The sequence below is a fragment of the Maniola jurtina genome, chromosome 26, assembly GCF_905333055.1.
Source record: "Maniola jurtina chromosome 26, ilManJurt1.1, whole genome shotgun sequence".
Classification (NCBI taxonomy): domain Eukaryota; kingdom Metazoa; phylum Arthropoda; class Insecta; order Lepidoptera; family Nymphalidae; genus Maniola; species Maniola jurtina.
In genome coordinates, this window is record NC_060054.1 from 1,209,321 (window position 1) to 1,229,537 (window position 20,217).

Here is a 20,217-nt window from a genome sequence, read left to right on the forward strand (position 1 = left end):
ATTTACAGACTTTAGGCACTTACTTCTTTATGCTTCACACACATTGTTGAGAGCTCTCAGGCATGCAGGTTTCCTCACACTGCTTCCTTTCACCGTTAAAGCAAGTGATATTTAAGTAATTGCTTATTATTATTGCTTAATTAGAATATTATTATTTATAATGGTATGACAAGATTGTATTCATGACTATGTTATTGTATTATTGCATACCGAAAGGTAGAATTTGGAGCACCTAACAATAATAGTTTTAAGATCTGTAAACTATCCCAAATTCGCAATAAAGATTATTGAATTGAATTGAATTAGGTTAGTAGCACCGAAAAGTTAGAGGTGTGTGCCCTGAATCAAACCTCCCGAATTGGAGGTTTAACCATTAGGCTATCACGGCTACATAAGGCCTTAACGGACTAGAATCCAGCTCCTAAGTAAATTAGAAAAAAAACCGGCGAAGTGCAAGTCGGACTCGCGCACCGAGGGTTCCGTACTCGGGTATTTTTCCAATGTTTTGCACGATAAATCAAAAACTATTATACATAAAAATAAATAAATATCTGTTTTAGAATGTACAGGTAAATCCCTTTTATATGATACCTCACTTGGTATAGTTATCTTATTTTGAAAACTGAAACACATTTTAATTTTTATTTGAGATGTAAGCATATATTCACGATTTTCGGTTTTTTTTTTCTTTACTTGTGCTATAAGACCTACCCTACCTGCCCAATTTCATGATTCTAGGTCAACGGGATGTACCCTATAGATTTCTTGACAGACACGACGGACGGACGGACGGACAGACAGACAGACAACAAAGTGATTCTATAAGGGTTCCGTTTTTCCTTTTGAGGTACGGAACCCTAAAAAAAAAAAACAATTTCTTACTTAACTTGCTTTGAAGTTAAGTAGTTAAGTACCCATAACATTATAACGATTTCTCCAATGAATTCTTTGAAGATGAAGTGTATCTATTTTTAAAAAGAAGTGCTCTTATCATTATCTATACTAATAAATAAAATTGGAGTGTCTGTCTGTAATTTCGAAATAACTACCTCATATTAAGCTCATATGGTTATTTGAACGATACCATAACTGAATCACACGTTTTTAAAATTTTTGTCTGTCTGTCTGTCTGTCTGTCTGTCTGTCTGTTTGAAAAGGCTAATCTTTGGAACGGCTGAACCGATTTTGACGGGACTTTCACAGGCAAGTAGAGGATTGACCAGGGCGTAAAATAGGCTACTTTTTTAACCGACTTTTAAAAAGGGAGTTGTGTTTTTCTACCTATGTACACCGAAATCTCCGAGATTTCTGAACCGATTTGCGTCATTTCTTTTTTAATCGATAGAGGAACTTTGCGACATTGTTTCATAAAAAATTTGGAGTCCAACTCCTCAATCCTGATGCTGCAGGGGATCTGACCAATCCACGCGGGCGAAGCTGCGGGCATCAGCTAGTTACTAAGTATAAGTACCTACCTACTAACTTAATATTATCAAAGAATACTTAGACCTACCTAGGTACAGAAGGCTTATTTCGCAGAGAAGTTCAAACAAATAGCGACTCTTGTTACGACGCAATCACACTTCACACTAATCACACTATCACACTAATATTATAAAGGCGAAAGTTTGTATGTGTGTGTGTGTGTATGTGTGTGTGTGTGTGTATATTTGTTACTCCTTCACGCGAAAACCACTGGACGGATTCGGCTGAAATTCAGAATGAAGATAGATAATATCCTGGATTAACACATAGGCTACTTTTTATCCCGGAAAATCAAAGAGTTCCCACGGGATTTCAAAAAACCTAAATCCACGCGGACGAAGTTGCGGGCATCAGCTAGTAAAGTATAATTCAACTCGCAAAGCACTGCAGCCTAAAGAGTTTGTTACTCTTCTCTTTCTATTGCTTAAAGTCTTATCTGTCTATCTCCCACCTTTTCCTCTCCCTCTTTCTTCCTCTCTTTTCTCTCTTTTTCTTATGAGATCGAAGGGGATCATTTTATCATTTCATCATAACCGAGTGAACCCGGTTTGTATCAATTTTAATAAATTACTTAAGTCATTTTTTTGCCTATATTTTAATATATAATAAAGATTTATTTATTTATATTTATTTATTTTGTGCAGCAATAGTTAATGCCCAGCACGCCTTGGATTGCGTGTCAGGTCAGAAACCTTCCCGCAAGTGCCAACAACAACTGTTAACTTCAAGATTTCAATTCTATTGGGTGAACTATGCGCGAACGCATAAGTAACGAATAGACAGACAGACAAACATTATTTACAGGTATGAAGATTAACATCACAGCACCCAGCTTTACGCTCGGGTTGGCTTTAAACGACCATATCACTAAAGTGATAAGGTCGCCTTTGCATCCTAGCACAAAAATGATTGTTTTCATTAATAAGTTTTGTTTTTTGCTGTACAGTTAAAAAGCTTTATGCTCCTACTACCTATAACCCACTGGAAATACTAGGTAGGTAGGTACTACTAGCTATAATGCGTACCTACCTATTTTCTAGTACCTATTATTTTATTTAAATCTAAAGCCCGATTCACACCAAGCACGTACACGTGACACGTGCGTAGTGACGCGCGTAAACCCCTAACACACCGGGTTACGCATACGTCTACGCCTTACGCAAGCGGTGTGCCATGTTTCATACATTACAACGCAATGGTACGTACTACGTCTACGCTTACGCAACGCATACGCAGCCTGTGTGAACGAGCTATAAGTGCCTACTAAGGTATTTTTATCGAATCACATAAATAGAATACCTACGTAAACTTCACAAATCATACCAAAAGATTAATTAGATGGTAGAGATTGCTCCAAGCAATAAGGCCGCCTTTGCACACAATTGTTTTTTCTGTTTTCTTCTTTCTGTGTTGTGATCCTTTACATGTGTTTTTGTGTGCAATAAAGTGTTCTATCTATCTATCTCAATAAATTACTAAAAAAAATAGCACCTGAGCCTCTTTTTTAATAATGATAAAATAGTTACATAGGTACCTATATAATAATATAATTATAGATTATTTAGATAGGCTAAATAATCTATAATTACCTATATTATTTAAAGACAAAAATTATCAAAAAAAAACTTGTAGTAACCTAATGATGCGCCAATCACAAGTTACAAATCCAATTATATCGCTAAGTAATTATCCGATGCCAAAATCCAATAATCTGTATTAAAAAAAACGTCACTGGCAATGAAATGGCATAAGAAGACTACATACCATCAATAATCTGCCGTCTAATCTCGACAACATGGAATCATTAATTCATTTTCATGAGCTCACGTAGGTTTTGCATAGTTATGATGAAAATATCATAATCACACAAAATACACCGCCCACTTGCCACCAAACGTACAATCGCACATTATCTCACATATAAACACGTGTAAAAGTCAATATTTTACTACTATTGACGCGTTTTATAGGTTTTCGAACCCCATAGAGTTTTGAACACACGCCTCGAAGGGAAGAATGAAATCCTACTGATTATTTCATGGAAATACATAGCTATGATTATGTAAAACAACATAAATTCGGCGAAATCAAGCGAAAATGCTCCTTATGTATTCCTGTGGTGAGTTAATATTCCGATAATCATGGGTGGGGGGTGGAAAACTGCCTTGTTCCACCCCCATCCCCAGTAGGGGGTGGGCAGGGTGGTCGAGGGATGCGACGACGCGACGTTGTGGTTTGTGTGGTTTCCTATGATTCACGCAAAACAACGTCTCCTAAAAACGTTACTACAAAGCACAAAGTATCTACTTAATAGATTTTTTTTAGCTTTCATGAATATACTAGATGATAACTTCCTGTGACTTCATCCGCGTGGGTTACCTAAGTTTTTTAAAAATCCCGTGGGATATTTTGGATTTTCCGGGTTAAATAGTAGGTTAGTATACTAGTCTATGTCCATCTCCGCGATGCAAGCGGTTGATAATCGGGTGGGCGCTGAAAAGGTAACAGACAGACAAACAAAAAATTCATTGCTGTTTTGTAATCTTTTAAAATATTAACTATACTGACATAATGATATTCTAACTGGGTACTAAAAGTACTTAGTTAGTTAATTTCTTTTTGTACGAACATACGAGTTCCAACTTTTTTTAAATAAAAACCGTCTTAAAAGCAAACCTTTTGACAATATTCTCGATATTGAAAACGCTACGATGGATCAGCTGAATACCCTTACGAAAGGAGGCTTTCAAAAATCTTTTCAATGATGAAATCAACTTTGGAACAAGTGCATGACTAATAAACCTACAATCTAGACATCAAGTTCCAGTAATATTCAACCATGAATTAAATTTTGGATGTCTGATATACCTACGATACCCCAGTAATAACGTACCTTAAAACGTTCAAAAATCATCGATAAAACATTCCACATCACTAAAGTAATGTCCGGTGTTGCCAGATAGTAAATATTTTTATTCAAAATGTTTCGATTGTTAGAACTTTCTATGCTTCACATCTTTCAGTAATTAGGCCAAATTGAACGGTCATTTGACTCTATTCAAGGTTGATGAGGGTCACACTGACCAAATATAAATTACTACGGGATAAATAGGTTTATTGTTTGGAATAAATACCCATATTTAATGAGTTTTAAGAGGTCATTTCGTACTTAACCTTGATACGAGTTATAAAATAGGTAACGTTTTAACGTGTTTTTAAACTTTTTATTTTATTTATTCGTACTAAAAAATTGGAAAATGAAATCTCTTAAGAGGTCTCTACCACTGACCCTAGGCAGTGAGAGAGCTTTTACAGTTTTCGCAAAAATTATCCAAACTTGAATTTAAACAATAATTCGCATTTTATAATCAGAATTACCTACGCTGCGTACACTTTTTGGGTAGCAAATAATAAAAATAATACACTTAAATAAAAAATAAAAATAAATATTGTCATTGAGTCATCATCAGTGATGAAATATTATGATGCACTCTTAAGATGGATATGCGCTACTCTGGCAGGAGGATGTTAATAAATTATACTTTTCCAGTTTCAACGGTGCCCCTACCGAATTGTACAATAGCTTATGGGTATTTCCCTATTCAAAATATTCTGAACGGCTCTACACCAGCTAACTTCACTCAGAAAATATTTAAAGAAAAGTTGTGAGTGAAGTTAGCTGGAGGCTGTTAGTGCATTTTGTATAGGGTAATAACTAATAACTAACAGTATAATGAGGCTTTGTCAGTTTGACCATGACCAAAAATAATCATCTAACTACGATCAGACAAAATAATTAAGTATCTATGGAATAGACATTTAGAACTACCTACCTAAGACGTCTTAATACAAGTGTAAATTAAAATTTATAACGCCCCCGACAAGTGAAGGTTACAGCTGATAACTTTCAAACGGCTGAACCGATTCTCTCCGATTATAGCTAAGAACACTCAATCAAGCCATCTTTCAAACAAAAAAAAACTAAATTAAAATCGGTTTATTAGTTTAGGAGCTACGATGCTACAGACAGAGATACACAGATACACACTTCAAGCTTATAACACACCTCTTCTTGGGTCGGGGGTTAAAAATTTATAGACGTCTTGACTGTGACTGTTGGTCTAGGAATAGTTAGTTAGTATACTGGTTGCAGGAATGTGAGCCATGATTCAGTCAACTATAACAATTTCAAAACGCACACTCTACCTAACAAGCCGTCTCAAGAAAACAATAATATTATGACTATTTGTAAAAATCGGCAAGTAACTATAAAATCAATAATTTTGCTCATTTTGGATATTATTTTTTAGATGTGGCAATCGTTATTGTTTATGTCAGTTGTCAGGTGTCTAATGTCACTTCAAAGTCAAATCAAAGAAAATAACCTCAAATCGAACTCAAAAGTGAAAATATTACATTATTTTCTTGAAAAAAAAGGAAATTATCAACTTAAATTAGTTGAAATATTGATTTTTATGTAACAGTGATTACTCCAAATACAACACAATGAATATTGCTCGTAAAATCTTCACAAAACCGTACCAGAATGTCGGAAAGAATGTGTACAGAAAATTTAGAATATCTGCTTCAAATTTGGACTCATCCGCTACCGCACAGCCTCAAGTACAAGATGAGAAGTTTGATTTCGAAGACCTTAAAGTCTTAGAGCGAGTGGAGCGTCGTAAAGCAAAAATCCCGCCATTTATGAAAGACGTTTTTGTATCCATATATAATCGTGATATGCTCGCGTACCCAGAAATCTTGAATAAAGAAGAGTCTACAGCTTTGGACAACAGGGTCGCAGCGTTAGAAAAAGTCTTTTTGGACCCCAAAAAAAGTTACGAAAATCGAAAAAACGCGTTGTTGAGAACTGGGATGTACAGTGCTCCGTTAAGTCTAACTAATAATGGTTTAGCCATGAATTATACTGAAAGCTTACGTTACTTGGATGTTATATCGACAGGTAATCCATACTAATGTTAAAATGCAAAAGTCTGACTGTCTGTCTGTTTGTCTGCTAGCTTGTCACAACCCAACAGTTTAACCAATTTTGATGAAATTTAGTACAGAGTTAGCTTATATCTGGGTGACGAGCATAGGTTAATTGTTGTCCTGGAAAAGCAAAGAGTTCCTACGGTATTTAAAAAAAACTAAATCCATACATACAAGTTTGGTGCATCATCTATCCATACTAATATTATAAATGCGAAAGTGTATCTGTCTGTCTGCTAGATTTTCACGGCCTAACAGTTAAACCGATTTTGATGAAATTTAGTACGGAGTTAGCTTATATCTGGGTGACGAACATAGGTTAATTGTTGTCCCGGAAAAGCAAAGAGTTCCTACAGTATTTAAAAAAAACTAAATCCATACCTACAAATTTGGTGCATCATCTATCCATACTAATATTATAAATGTGAAAATGTGTCTGTCTGTCTGTCTGTCAGCTTGTCACAGCCCAACACGATTTTGATGAAATTTGGTATAGAGTTAGCTTACATACAGAGGAGGGACATAGAATTGTTGTCCCGGAAAAGCAAAGCCGATGCCCGCGGCTTCGCCCGCGTGGATTTAGGTTTTTCGAAATCCTATGTGCTAATCCAGGATATTATCTATCTCCATTCCAAATTTCAGCTAAATCCGTCTGGTAGTTTTTGCGTGAAGGAGTAACAAACATACACACACACACACACATACAAACTTTCGGCTTTATAATATTAGTGTGAAGTGTGATTAGTAGACTTAGTTCTAAACTGTTTCATTCTAACTTCAACAGATTTGAAGCTGGGACAAGAAATGAGTGACCATTGGGTGGCATTAAACGTCGTTAAACAGGGATTAAGTTCCGACGATTACCAGAAGTTAATCGGAGATCTGACGTCAGGAGACGTTACAATTGACATATGTATTAGAGAGAAGATTCCAGAGAGAATGATGCAAGCTGATTTCAGTACTAATGCGACGTTAGATTCTAAAGGTAATCAACATCGTCTTGACCCATTGCTGGTCCACTACTAAGTACAGGCCTTCTATACTCAGACCGGGGCGTGTTTGGAACTCTAGGATTTCTTTGATAGCCTTGTCGGCAGGACATCAGCCTCATATTAAGGAAGTTGGGAGTTTGATCCCTGGTACTGGTTCCTGGTATATGTATTTAAAAATTATTTTTAACCCCCGACCCAAAAAGAGGGGTGTTATAAGTTTGACGTGTGTATCTGTGTATCTGTCTGTGGCATCGTAGCGCCTAAACGAATGAGCCGATTTTAATTTAGTTTATTTTGTTTGAAAGGTGGCTTGATCGAGAGTGTTCTTAGCTATCATCCAAGAAAATCGGTTCAGCCGTTTGAAAGTTATCAGCTTTTTTCTAGTTACTGTAACCTTCACTTGTCGGGGGTGTTATAAATTTTAATTTACACTTGTATTTAAAAAAGGTTGTAACACAACACACACACAAAACAGATTGTAACTTTAAAAATTCTAAACATAAAAACAAAAGATTGGAATCTATGTGACAACCCCTAAGGGTGCTCCCTCACCGGGAGCATTCGCGTGTAATGTAACGTTACAGATTTGAGCATTACATCAGTGAAGGAGGAGAACCGAGCATTACAATGCGCACCTTGTAATGATACAAAACGGGCATACATCAGTGAAGGAGGAGAACCGAGCATTACAATGCGCACCTTGTAATGATACAATGTGTATTATCTTGATACAACTTGTAACATCAATGCGCTTCAAAATGCTATGAAATGCTGAAAATGCTCAAAGTCGAATCAATATTACATTACACGCAAATACTCGTCAGTCAGGGAGGTAGAATTGTAATGTAATGCTCAAAGACGAATCTATATATTACATTACACGCGAATGCTCGTCAGTCAGGGAGGTATTAATGTAATGTAATGCTCAAAGACGAATCTATAATGTTACAGTACACGTGAATGCTCCCGGTGAGGGAGCACCCTAATAGGAGTACACAGCAATATTATTGTATTGTTGCTCACATATGGCACAATAAGTAATTTCATTTCATTTACACGACAAAGCTATAGAAAGCTATAGGACATAAGACCTTTATTCGAGGAGAATTGTAGATTTCTCCTAATAGTAGTCTTATATAACTATATAACTATAGACCAACTGTGGTTTTTCTGGCGCTGAATGTAACAAAAACTCTCTGTATATTTTTTAATGTCAATAATAATAAATAAAAAATATTTCAGGTGTCTGGCATATAACTGGTGAGAAGATATGCCAGAACGCGACAGGTTACCTGCTAGTGCTGTGCTTAGTGGACGGTACAAGGTTCAAAGTCTTTCTGGTGCACCCCAATGCAGTTGGAGTCAGTCAGTCGGACAACTTCGTCACATTTCATCAGACACCAGGTAGGATTCAGGTTTAATAACACATACAGGATGTTTATAGAATGCTAGCATAAACGAAGACAGACAGGTGACAGTACTGATTATTTGTAACTAGCTGATGCCCGCGACTTCGCTCGCGTGGATTTAGGTTTTTCGGAATCCCGTGGGAACTCTTTGATTTTCCGGGACAAAAAGTAGCCCTTGTGCTAATCCAGGATATTATCTATCTCCGTTCCAAATTTGAGCCAAATCCGTTTGCGTCAAGGAGTAACAAACATACACACACACACACATACACACAAACTTTCGCCTTTATAATATTAGTGTGATACATTTCGAATTTTTAAAAATACAGGTTCATTAATATTTTTTTGACGTTTTGTAGGTTTCCGTACATCTAAAGGAAAAAGGGATGCCTTGTGGATCACTTTGTTGTCTGTCTGTCTGCCTGTCCGTCCGTCCGTCCGTCCGTCGTGTCTGTCAAGAAAAGCTATAGGGTACTTCCTGTTGACCTAGAATCATGAAATTTGGTAGGTAGGTAGGTCTTATAGCACAAGTGAAGGAATAAATCCGAAAACTGTAAAGTGGTTACATCACAGAAAAAAAAAACAAGTAATTAGTATTTTCAACTTTCAAAGTAAGACTACTATACCAAGTGGGGTATCATGTAAAAGGGATTTTACCGGTACAGTTTTTTATTCATTTTTATGCCTAATAGTTTTATCTATCGAGCAAAATGTCGAAAAAATACGCCTGTAGTACAGAACCCACGGTGCGCGAATCTGACTCGCACTTGGCCGTTTTTTTAAGTTTTTTCATTTCTTTTCAGCTACCCCATTAGACAATATCACACAGGATGGTCTCTCTAAAGCATTCGGTATTGCAAGATTATATACGGCGACTCTTTGTCGAAACAGATTACTTGCTTCTATGAACGCTTGCATGGACTATATTCGCCACAGGTTCTTTTCCGGTAAGTCGATATTGAGACACTAGTGCATAAAGTTGGGCATTACAGCATTGGGATGGCAAGACATTCACACAGCAACCCTATACCGAAATAGATTATTACCTTCCTTTGATGTGGTTCTTTGCCGATAAATTGATATTATGACATAAGTACGTAGAGTCGGTCATTGAAGCATTTAATAGCAATTAAGGCTAATCCATTAGACAATATCACACAGATGGTCTATCCAAAGCATTCGGCATTGCAATACTATACATGGCGACTCTTTGTCGAAACAGATTACTTGCTTCTATAAACGCTTGCATGGAATATTTACGCCACAGGTTCTTTTCTGGTAAGTTGATATTAATACACAAGTGCGTAAAGTTGGGCATTACAGCATTGCAAGACTTCACACAGGAACCTTATACCGAAGTAGATTACTAACTTCCTTCAATGCTTGCATGGATTATGTACGCCCAAGCTTATTTTTCGATAAATTAACATTATGACACAAAGTATGTAAAGTTGGTAACTAAAGCATTTGGCATAGCAAGGTTATAAAAATAAATTACTAGCTTCCCTCAACGTGTGTATGGACTATGTATTACCCGGGTACTTTTCTTAATCGATACGACACAAGTGTGTAAAGTTGATTTTTCTGAGTATCTGAGAGTGCAGAGTGCTGAGTGTTTTGGCTGTTTATATTTATTTTTAAACTCAATTTTTTTTTCTATCTAGGTAAACCGCTCATGGAAATACCTACAATACGTGCGACGATAGGTGACACATTGCTTAAAATATACGCGAGCGAAAGCGCAGAGTATTTCACCGCGGGCTTGCTCGACGGTTACTTGGAACCAGATGTAGACCTGGAGCTTGCCATGTGCAGGTCAGTGACTATCTATTTAGCTCTTTCTAGCTCAAACTAGCTCAATATTCTAAATTTTCATTTCTAAGCCCAATATAAATCAAGAATACTCGCAAGCGCGTTGTAACATACTAGTGACGCCATCTAGTTTACATTTTTCCAAACACTTGGCTTAAAAATATACGCGAGCGAAAGCGCAGAGGATTTCACCGCGGGTTTACTCGATGTAGAACCTGGAGGTTTCTATGTGTAGGCAAGTACTTGCAAAATCGTAAAGTCTGTTATTTAATACTAGCCGATGCCCGCGACTTCGCCCGCGTGGATTTAGGTTTTTCGAAATCCCGTGGGAACTCTTTGATTTTCCGGGATAAAAAGTAGCCTATGTGCTAATCCAGGATATTATCTATCTCCATTCCAAATTTCAGCCAAATCCGTCCAGTAGTTTTTGCGTGAAGCAGTAACAAACATACACACACACACACACACACACACACACACACACACACACACATACAAACTTTCGCTTTTATAATATTAGTGTGACTACAATACCTTTCAGCATAATTTTGCTGGTAGGAATCTTCAGCGAAAAAAAATCGATAGCTTCAAGAATTCTGCTGTATCATCTATAGATACATATTTTGCCAAGCGGCTAAGTTATCATGAGAGTATCTAGATTCTTGCCTATATTTCCCACTGAAAACCCGAAATTAGGGCGAGTGTGTTGTGTTATACTAGTGGCTCCACCTAGTCTATGACTTAAAGTTTAAACACCGAAACTCTGTGTGTTTGTGTGTGTGTGTGTGTGTGTGTGTGTGTGTGTGTGTATATGAGTGTGAGTGTGAGTGTGAAATCTGATATCTGGTCTTGCGTATTTATTGTTTAGTCTGTGACCTGCTTTAACCGCAATGTTGCAACTTCAGATTGGGCCACACTTATTTTGTTTGTCTGTACAGGAATTTCATAGCAAATCACGCGCAAAATCAGCTGCTCAAGCTGCTAGCGATACCAGGTGTGGAGAAGCAAGCGGAATGCCTTCAGTTACTCGAGGACATGAGGTCTCTATCCTTGAAAGGCGAGACCATTGAGAGCGTCAATATGTTTATTGGTAAGTGTCTGTTTGTCTCCTTATTTTCATGTAGGAGGAGAAAATCCTCATGGGCATAGTGCCGGACTCCACCGACTAAAAACCTCTCTTTACTGCAAGCGATACTGCTCCTGCCTTGTTGGCCTACCATTACTGTCGCGGTCTGGCTCATCTTCCTTCTCTTTCATCCTTTTCTGGATTATAACCCACTTCCTTTTCTCTGCAACATGCTTACGAGGCTCTCCACCCCAAACTCGCCTCCCAGTGCGACCACGCCCTTCCTTCCTCTGCCTCCTGCCCTCCCCACTCCTCGATCCCGGTCCGTTCTCCTCCCTCTTCCCTTCTCCCCGCTCCCTGAAAAGTTAATTCATCCCGAAAAAAAAATTTCCCGTACAGTTACTGGCCTACAAAGACGTGCGGTAATTTTCATTATCGCAACAGTGCGGTTATATTTGAAACTAGCTGATGCCCGCAGGTTCGCGCGCGTGCTTAAAAATACGCAAATCGGTTCAGATATCTCGGAGATTTTGGTGTACATAGGTAGAAAAACACAACTCCTTTTTTGACTGTGCAATCCTCTACTTATCTGTGAAAATCCCGTCAAAATCGGTTCAGCCGTTCCAAAGATTAGCCCGTTCAAACAGACAGACGGACAGACAAAAATTTTAAAAATGTGTGATTCAGTTATGATACCGTTCAAATAACCATATGAGCTTAATATGAGGTAGTTATTTCGAAATTACAGACAGACACTTCAATTTTATTTACTAGTATAGATGGCCGCAAGCCAACAGCTATTTTCAGGCCGCCATCTAGTTATTGGAAAGTTCACATTACAGCACACGCTGTAAGCTACGAACTTTGAATTTGGAATGCTGGAAATGCAAATAACATCATTAGTATATTTCTTTTTTCTCTCTCGTCTGACTTCACAAAGATTAGCCAATGTCAAGTTTGTAGTTATTTGTAACAAGTTAGTTAAACTATACAAGTATGGACCCCGTCTGTGCCGGTGCTCGCCGACACACGCACGGCACCCCGTTAGAGCGCTTTCCAGTCAGTTTTAACAAAAAAAAACACTCCAAAAGGGCAGTGCACGCCCGCCAGCTAACACCGACACAGACGAAGTCCACCATTAGTATTATTATACTATATATAGCTCGATTACCACTGACTGACTGACTCATTGACATAATTGTTCTCCTAGAAAGAGACGGAAAATGATATAATGATGTAGGGGAATTGTGTTCGGTTTCGGGAACCCTCTGGGGAAAAATTATGACATTTCAGAAAAACAAGATGGCGGCCGACGTGATTTTTGCAGCTCCGTTGTTTTCCAACCGATTTCGTTGAATTTTGCAAACTTTGAAGAAAGTAGGAAACGATTAATGGGAAATGTAGAAAAAATCTGAAAATCAAGATGGCGGCCGAGCCGTAGCGTTTTCAAAATTTTGATTTTTCGACCCCGAACCGTGGCGCCACAGATCCAAAACGGGGTAGTCGAGGATAATGATTTCTTCGTGTTTCGCCCACGATTGTCCTGTATTTTGACAGAACGGGAGTGGTTATTAAAAATTCAAGATGGCGGCTGTCATGGCGGCCGTTTTGTTCGAGGTACGAAAAAACGCAATTTTAAAAGTTAAATATCTCAAAGTTGGCAACATCGGAGCGATTCGGCTTCTATGAAGCGGTTGTACGTATAGACTCGAGGTATAGATAGGTGGGAAAAAATTACCCCATTTTTAGGGAAATTTCGAGATTTTCGGGAAATTGTAAAAAATCGAAATACGGACTTTTCGCAAAATCCGAGTATGAGCGATTACGTGTTTTGCTCGTACAAATGACATTTGGGTATTTTTGTCGCCAGAGACTGGCAACACTGGAATTTATCAAAGAAAAAGTGATTTTCGACACGGTCTTTTTCACGGTATCCCCTTTCGCGTGGGTGCGAGCGAGAAGAAAGATTGAAACGTCATCGGGAGCGGTATATCCTGTAGTTAATAGGAAAATTATGAAACCGTGTAAAATCTTTCTGTGAAACGAGTTGGCGGCCATTTTGTATTTTTTTTAACTTTTCGAAATTTTGATCACGTTTTTGAGGCAGTTGGCAACATTTTGGAAAGTCAATATGTATGAATCGATTGTGTATCTCGGCTGGCAGTATGGAGATATGCAACCGGTGTTGCCACTTTTGGGGAGATTTTCGAGATTTTCAACTAAGAAACTCCTGTAAAATTTTGTATGAAAATTTTTTTTTTCACTGATGGTGTCAGATAGAAAACAAAAACTTAGTAAGCCAAAATTATGGAGAGAGCTGATGATTGAGGATATCGGAGACGGGTGAAGGGCCCGCTTAAGGTATAGAAGATAGGTGGGGGGTGCTCGAGCAAATGTCATTCATGACGTCATCCAATTGCCAAAAAGCTGAAAAAAAATTCAAAATGGCGAAGAAAAGATGGCCGCCATACAAATTTCGCCGGTGTCCAGCTCGGAGGGTATAAAAGATGGAGGTGTGGTTTCTTGGCAAAAGATGATCAGGATCCGAAGGTCTACTCGATGAATAGAAAAAAAATTCAAAATGGCGGAATTTATTTTTACATACATTTTGTATGGCGAATATTGAATGTCTCATTCTCCTAAAAAGAGACGGAAAACGATACATTGATGTATGGAAGATAAGTTCGGATGCGCGATATGAGTAGGGGAAAATTATGACATTTAAGAAAAACAAGATGGCGGCCGACGTGATTTTTGCAACTCTTTTGTTTTCCAACCGATTTCGTTGAAACTCGCAATCTTTGAAGTATGTAGTAAACGATTAATAGAAAAAGTGGAAAATTTTGGAAAAACAAGATGGCCGCCGTATAAATTTCGTCGATGTCTATCTCGGAGAATATAAAAGATGGAAGAGTGGTTTCTTGGCAAAAGATGATCAGGGTCCGAAGGTCTACTCGGTGGAACAAACTCTGCATGCTCGCGGACCACTTTAGTGGTCCGCGCACCCACGCACCCTACTTTATTAACCTCAACTACCCCGTTTTTACAAAAAATGATATGGATGTAGTTTTCAGAGCTTTCCGGGGTGCTGATTTTGGTAACAACATTTATTTTGAAATTCAAGATGGCGAACATGCACTTTTTAAGAAAAAATTGACATGGGTGTCGTTTCATGGGTTTTTGGGGTGAATTTTGAATCTTAATAAATAAATTTGGTTTAGTATAATAAAGTTAACCCAACCACGTCACGCGAGCTGCTTTAGCAGCTCGCGCACCGAGCAAAACACTAGTACAATATATAGCTCGATTACCACTCACTCACTGACTCATTGACATAATTGTTCTCCAAGAAGGAGACGGAAAATGATATAGTGATGTAGGGGAGTTGTGTTCGGATGAGGGAGTCGACTGGGGAAAAATTATGACATTTCGGAAAAACAAGATGGCGGCCGACGTGATTTTTGCAGCTCCGTTGTTTTCCAACCGATTTTGTTGAATTTTGCAATCTTTGAAGAAAGTAGTAAACGATTAACAGAAAATGTGGAAAAAATTGGAAAAACAAGATGGCGGCCGAGCCGTAGCGTTTTCAAAATTTTGATTTTTCGACCCCGAACCGCGGCGCCACAGATCCAAGACGGGGTAGTCGAGGATAACTATTTTTTCGTGTTTCGCCCACGATTATCCTGTATTTTGACAGAACGGGAGTGGTTTTAAAAAATTCAAGATGGCGGCTGTCATGGCGGCCGTTTTGTTCGAGGTACGAAAAAACGCAATTTTAAAAGTTAAATATCTCAAAGTTGGCAACATCGGAGCGATTCGGCTTCTATGAAGCGGTTGTACGTATAGGCTCGAGGTATAGATCGGTGGGAAAAAATTACCCCATTTTTAGGGAAATTTCAAGATTTTCGGGAAATTATAAAAAATCGAAATACGCACTTTTAGCAAAATCCGAGTATGAGCGATTACGTGTTTTGCTCGTACAAATGACATTTGGGTATTTTTGTCGCCGGAGACTGGCAACACTGGAATTTATCAAAGTAAAAGTGATTTTCGACATGGTCTTTTTTAGGGGCGATCGGTTCGCCTGGGTGCGAGCGAGATGAGAGATTGAAACGTCATCGGGAGCGGTATATCCTGTAGTTAATAGGAAAATTATGAAACCGTGTAAAATCTTTCTGTGAAACGAGTTGGCGGCCATTTTGTATTTTTTTTAATTTTTCGAAATTTTGATCGCGTTTTTGAGGCAGTTGGCAACATTTTGGAAAGTTAACATGTACGAATCGATTGTGTATCTCGGCTGGCAGTATGGAGATATGCAACCGGTGTTGCCACATTTGGGGAGATTTTCGAGATTTTCAACTAAGAAACTCCTGTAAAATTTTGTATGAAAATTTTTTTTTTCACTGATGGTGTCGTATAGAAAACAAAAAGTTAGTAAGCCAAAATTATGGAGAGAGCTGATGATTGAGGGTTTCGGAGACGGGTGAAGGGTCCGCTCAAGGTATTGAAGATAGGTGGGGGGTGCTCGACCAAATGTCATTCATGACGTCATCCAATTGCCAAAAAGCTTAAAAAAAATTCAAAATGGCGAAGAAAAGATGGCCGCCATACAAATTTCGCCGGTGTCCAGCTCGGAGGATATAAAAGATGGAAGTGGGGTTTTTTGGCAAAAGAGAATCAGGATCCGAAGGTCTACTCGATGAATAGAAAAAAAATTCAAAATAGCGGAATTTATTTTTCCATACATTTTGTATGGCGAATATTGAATGTCTCATTCTCCTAGAAAGAGACAGAAAACGATACAATAATGTAGGGGAAATATGTTCGGGTGGGAGAGGCGAGTAGGGAAAAATTATGACATTTCAGAAAAACAAGATGGCGGCCTATATGATTTTTGTGACTCTTTTGTTTTCCAACCGATTTCGTTGAAACTCGCAATCTTTGAAGAATGTAGTAAACGATTAATAGAAAAAGTGGAAAATTTTGGAAAAACAAGATGGCCGCCGTACAAATTTCATCGGTGTCTATCTCGGAGGCTACAAAAGATGGAAGAGTGGTTTCTTGGCAAAAGATGATCAGGGTCCGAAGGTCTACTCGGTGGAACAAACTCTGCATGCTCGCGGACCACTTTAGTGGTCCGCGCACCCACGCACCCTACTAAATTATTATCCTAATTTACAAAAAATAATATGGATGTCGTTTTCAGGGTTTTTCAGGGTGCTGATTTTGATAATGACATTTATTTTCAAATCCAAGATGGCGGACTTACATTTTCTACAAAAAATAGAAATGCGTGTCATTTTATGGGGTTTTTCGGGGTTAATTATGTATCCTAATAAATCAATTTGGTTTTATATAATAAAGTTTACCTTACCACGTCACGTGAGCTGCTTTAGCAGCTCGCGCACCGAGCAAAAACTAGTATACTATATAGGTATTGTTCTGTCTAGCACTTAATGGCATTCACCACGCGGGCAAAGAGATGGCTAACGAGGTGAAGCAGATACGAAATCCGCTCTTCAATCCGTCCTTCATCATCAAGAAGATGTTACTGGACAGACATCAGGTTTGTATACACAATTGTCAATTGTCAATACACTTGCTTGAAAAATGCACACACAAAGGCTTAGAAAAACAGGCACTTACAAAAACATGGCTTGAAAGTTAAATTTACCGCACTAGTGCGATTTCTTTCCATATTTTTTGTAATTTTCTTGTGCCCAATTTCTTTCTGAGATTTGAAATCGATTTATGTATAATAATATGATATCGATAATAAAATCGTCAATTTTAAAACGTGGATGCCCTTTTGAAATTCTTTGCTTTTGAACAGATTTATTTTTAATTAATATCTAGGTTTCATAATAATCACAAAAAAGAAACTGTTCTCAAAATGTTAAAAATCTGACGCCATTTTGAAAAATTAGCTATTGGACTGAATTCTTACTACAAGTTTTTGGATCATAAAAAGCTGTTTTTCAATAGGTACAAACTTATTGAAAAAAACATCGTGTGGTACATGGGTATTACGGTTATTACAGACTCGTGAATAGTAAACCCTCGCCTACGGCTCGGGCATAAGTACAAACTTCACCTAGTTTGTAATAACCTACGAGTACTTGCCGCCCTTGTATCACAATGTATCTTAACTACGAAAAGTTTATGAACAAAGAAATCTTTATTTGTTGGTGTGTAAATTGATTGATTCCCTCATAGCTCCTAATTTTGTTCCCAGGAAAAAGATGACCCAAAACTAACTCTGTACCTGGCAGAACATCTGCATCCAACTCTAAAAAAACCTTCAGAACAGCTGGAGTACTGTGTGCTGAGGATGCGATACGTTTGCGAGACCTTGATGAGTAGGCACGGGAAAGAGGTCGTTGACGCTTACACGTGAGTTTTAGTGTTCAACTCTCAAACTAGATGGCGCCACTAATATAGTACATCGCGCTCGCACGAACAACATCAAGAATCCAGCTGTGATTGATGCTTATACGTAAGAAAATACCGGTCAAGTGCGAGTTGGACTCGCACAGGAAGGGTTCCGTACGATCGTACAAAAACAACAATTTTTTGTGATGTAAGCACACAAATTCACGGGTTTCGGATTTTTCCCTTTACTTGTGCTTTAAGTCCTACCTACCAGCCAAATTTCATGATTCTAGGTCAACAGGAAGTACCCTATAGGTTTCTTGACAGACAACAAAGGGATCCTATAAGTGTTCCTTTTTTCTTTTTGAGGTACGGAACCCTAAAAATTTTGGACTCGTTTCACTCGCGCAAATTTTTGGTTGCCAAGACATTGTTAAACTTTTGGTTTTGAACATATATCATGTTTTTCGTTTTTGTTTCAGAGAGCTTATCAGACTGGCCGAGGCTGCTACAGAAATATTGGTCATGACTGCAGTTTTGGCCCGAGCATCCAGGTAATTTGTATAATTAATATTAATATTTACTGTCATTTTATTAACACAGTAGAATCTCATTAATCCGGTACTTCAATAGACCTGACCTGAATCTCAGCTGGTGGTAAGTGATGATGCAGTCTAAGATGGAAGCGGGCTAACCTGGAAGTAATATAACAGTTTTTATTAAACCCATATTCCTTTGGTTTGTATACGGCATCGTATCGGAACGCTAAATCGCTTGGCGGCACGCTTTGCCGCTAAGGTGGTAACTAGCCACGGCCGAAGCCTCCCCACCAGACCAGACCAGAAATTTAGAAATTATGAAATTCCAAACCCTGCCGGGGATGGAACCCGGGACCTTCCACTAATAAGACCGCAGCGCTTACCACTGCGCCAGAAAGGCCGTCAAAAATAAACAAAAAAGTACGGAACCCTTCGTTTGCAAGTCCGACTCGCACTTACCTATTTTAAAAATGTGTTTACTTTCAGAGCGTACTGCATCGGACTAAGAAACGGGGAAGTAGAAATGAAATTAGCGTCAGTTTTCGTCGAAAGCACCAAAGATCGAGTGAAGAAGTTACTTCTAGAAGCGAACGATGGGGAATACTTGAACTTGGACTACTTTAGACTACAATTCGGGAAGAAGGTTCTAGAATCGAATAGTCTTGTTGTTGAGAAACCTACCGCTCGAGTGTTTTGGTAGAATAAACGTTATGTAGATAGTTATTTTGTCTTTTATTTCGACTACTATTCACTTTATAGTACTTCTACAGCTACTTTATAGTAAAACTAGATGATTTCCGCGTGGATTTAGGTTTTTAAATCCCAAGGGAACTTGGATTTTCCGGGACAAAAGTAGCCTTTATCCGTCCCCGGGATGCAAGCTATACCTATATTAATTTTCGTCAAAATCGATAAGACAGCTGGATCCTTAAAAATCGAAAAGCACCAAAGATCGAGACAAGAAGTTACTTCTAGAAGCGAACGATGGAGAATACTTGGACTACTTTTCACTATAGTAGGTAGGGTGGTAATTAGCTACGGCGGAAGCCTTCCACCAGACTGGACCAGATTTTTTTTTTTCTCTTTTTTTTGTGGGGGTTTAGTCTAAGAAGACTATGTCACCCCCGTAGGTTCTACGATTACAATGCATACAAAAATAAATAAAAATCAAAAAAACACAAATCATATATATATTATAACAATATTAACACATTTTAAGAAGCGACCGCACGTCCCTTGCCAGCGGGGCAGCTAATATGCAATTGCACATACCCACGCTGTAGTTGTTTTTAAGAACACGCGGCCGCTCCGACTCGTTCCGTGCACATTACATCAAAAGGTGAAAAACGTCGTCCACTTGTGTGTATGACGTTTTGAAAATATAAATTTCCAAACCCCTGCCGGGAATCGAACCCGGGACCTCACACTAATTGACCACTGCGCCAGGGTGGCCGTCAAGGTTCCTAATTTATCCCACCCTAATTTATTGGGAACATTATCCCACCGCCAGTGCAGAACCTCAAGTCAGTATTTGCTTTCAAGTCTAAGCT

At 38.4% G+C, this 20,217-nt stretch overlaps 2 protein-coding genes across 3 annotated transcripts in view; one reads left to right on the forward strand and one right to left on the reverse strand.

Annotated features, from left to right (window-relative positions):
* The window catches only part of LOC123878771 (glutamate receptor ionotropic, kainate 2), a 62,868-nt gene extending 59,309 nt beyond the window's left edge, over positions 1-3,559 (reverse strand). The window contains exon 1 of the mRNA XM_045926080.1: positions 3,250-3,559. The gene's annotated coding sequence lies outside the window, so the exon portion shown is untranslated. The remainder of the gene's footprint in view (positions 1-3,249) is intronic.
* Positions 3,560-5,839: 2,280 nt separating this feature from the next.
* Positions 5,840-19,390, forward strand: LOC123878772 (complex I assembly factor ACAD9, mitochondrial). Of its 2 annotated transcripts, XM_045926082.1 has the most exons (12): positions 5,840-6,448; positions 7,262-7,462; positions 8,712-8,873; positions 9,682-9,785; positions 10,257-10,279; positions 10,411-10,425; positions 10,541-10,693; positions 11,629-11,780; positions 17,207-17,322; positions 17,992-18,149; positions 18,611-18,682; positions 19,154-19,390. In XM_045926082.1, the coding sequence occupies exons 1-12, from the start codon at positions 5,992-5,994 to the stop codon at positions 19,365-19,367; spliced, it is 1,827 nt and encodes a 608-aa protein (XP_045782038.1). In that variant the 5' UTR covers positions 5,840-5,991; the 3' UTR covers positions 19,368-19,390. The 2 variants fall into 2 exon arrangements, with proteins under 2 accessions (XP_045782038.1, XP_045782037.1); XM_045926081.1 differs by lacking the exons at positions 10,257-10,279; positions 10,411-10,425 and having other exon boundaries at positions 9,682-9,825; positions 10,543-10,693.
* The last annotated feature ends 827 nt before the right edge of the window (positions 19,391-20,217 follow it).

What these genes read in the sequence shown, in the direction of transcription:
- LOC123878772 (XM_045926081.1), top strand. Translation starts at nt 5,992, where the DNA reads ATGAATATTGCTCGTAAAATCTTCACAAAACCGTACCAGAATGTCGGA. An exon ending in CTTGGATGTTATATCGACAG is followed by an intron (nt 6,449 to 7,261) that starts GTAATCCATACT and finishes TAACTTCAACAG; the next exon opens with ATTTGAAGCTGGGACAAGAA. An exon ending in CTGGAGCTTGCCATGTGCAG is followed by an intron (nt 10,694 to 11,628) that starts GTCAGTGACTAT and finishes TTGTCTGTACAG; the next exon opens with GAATTTCATAGCAAATCACG.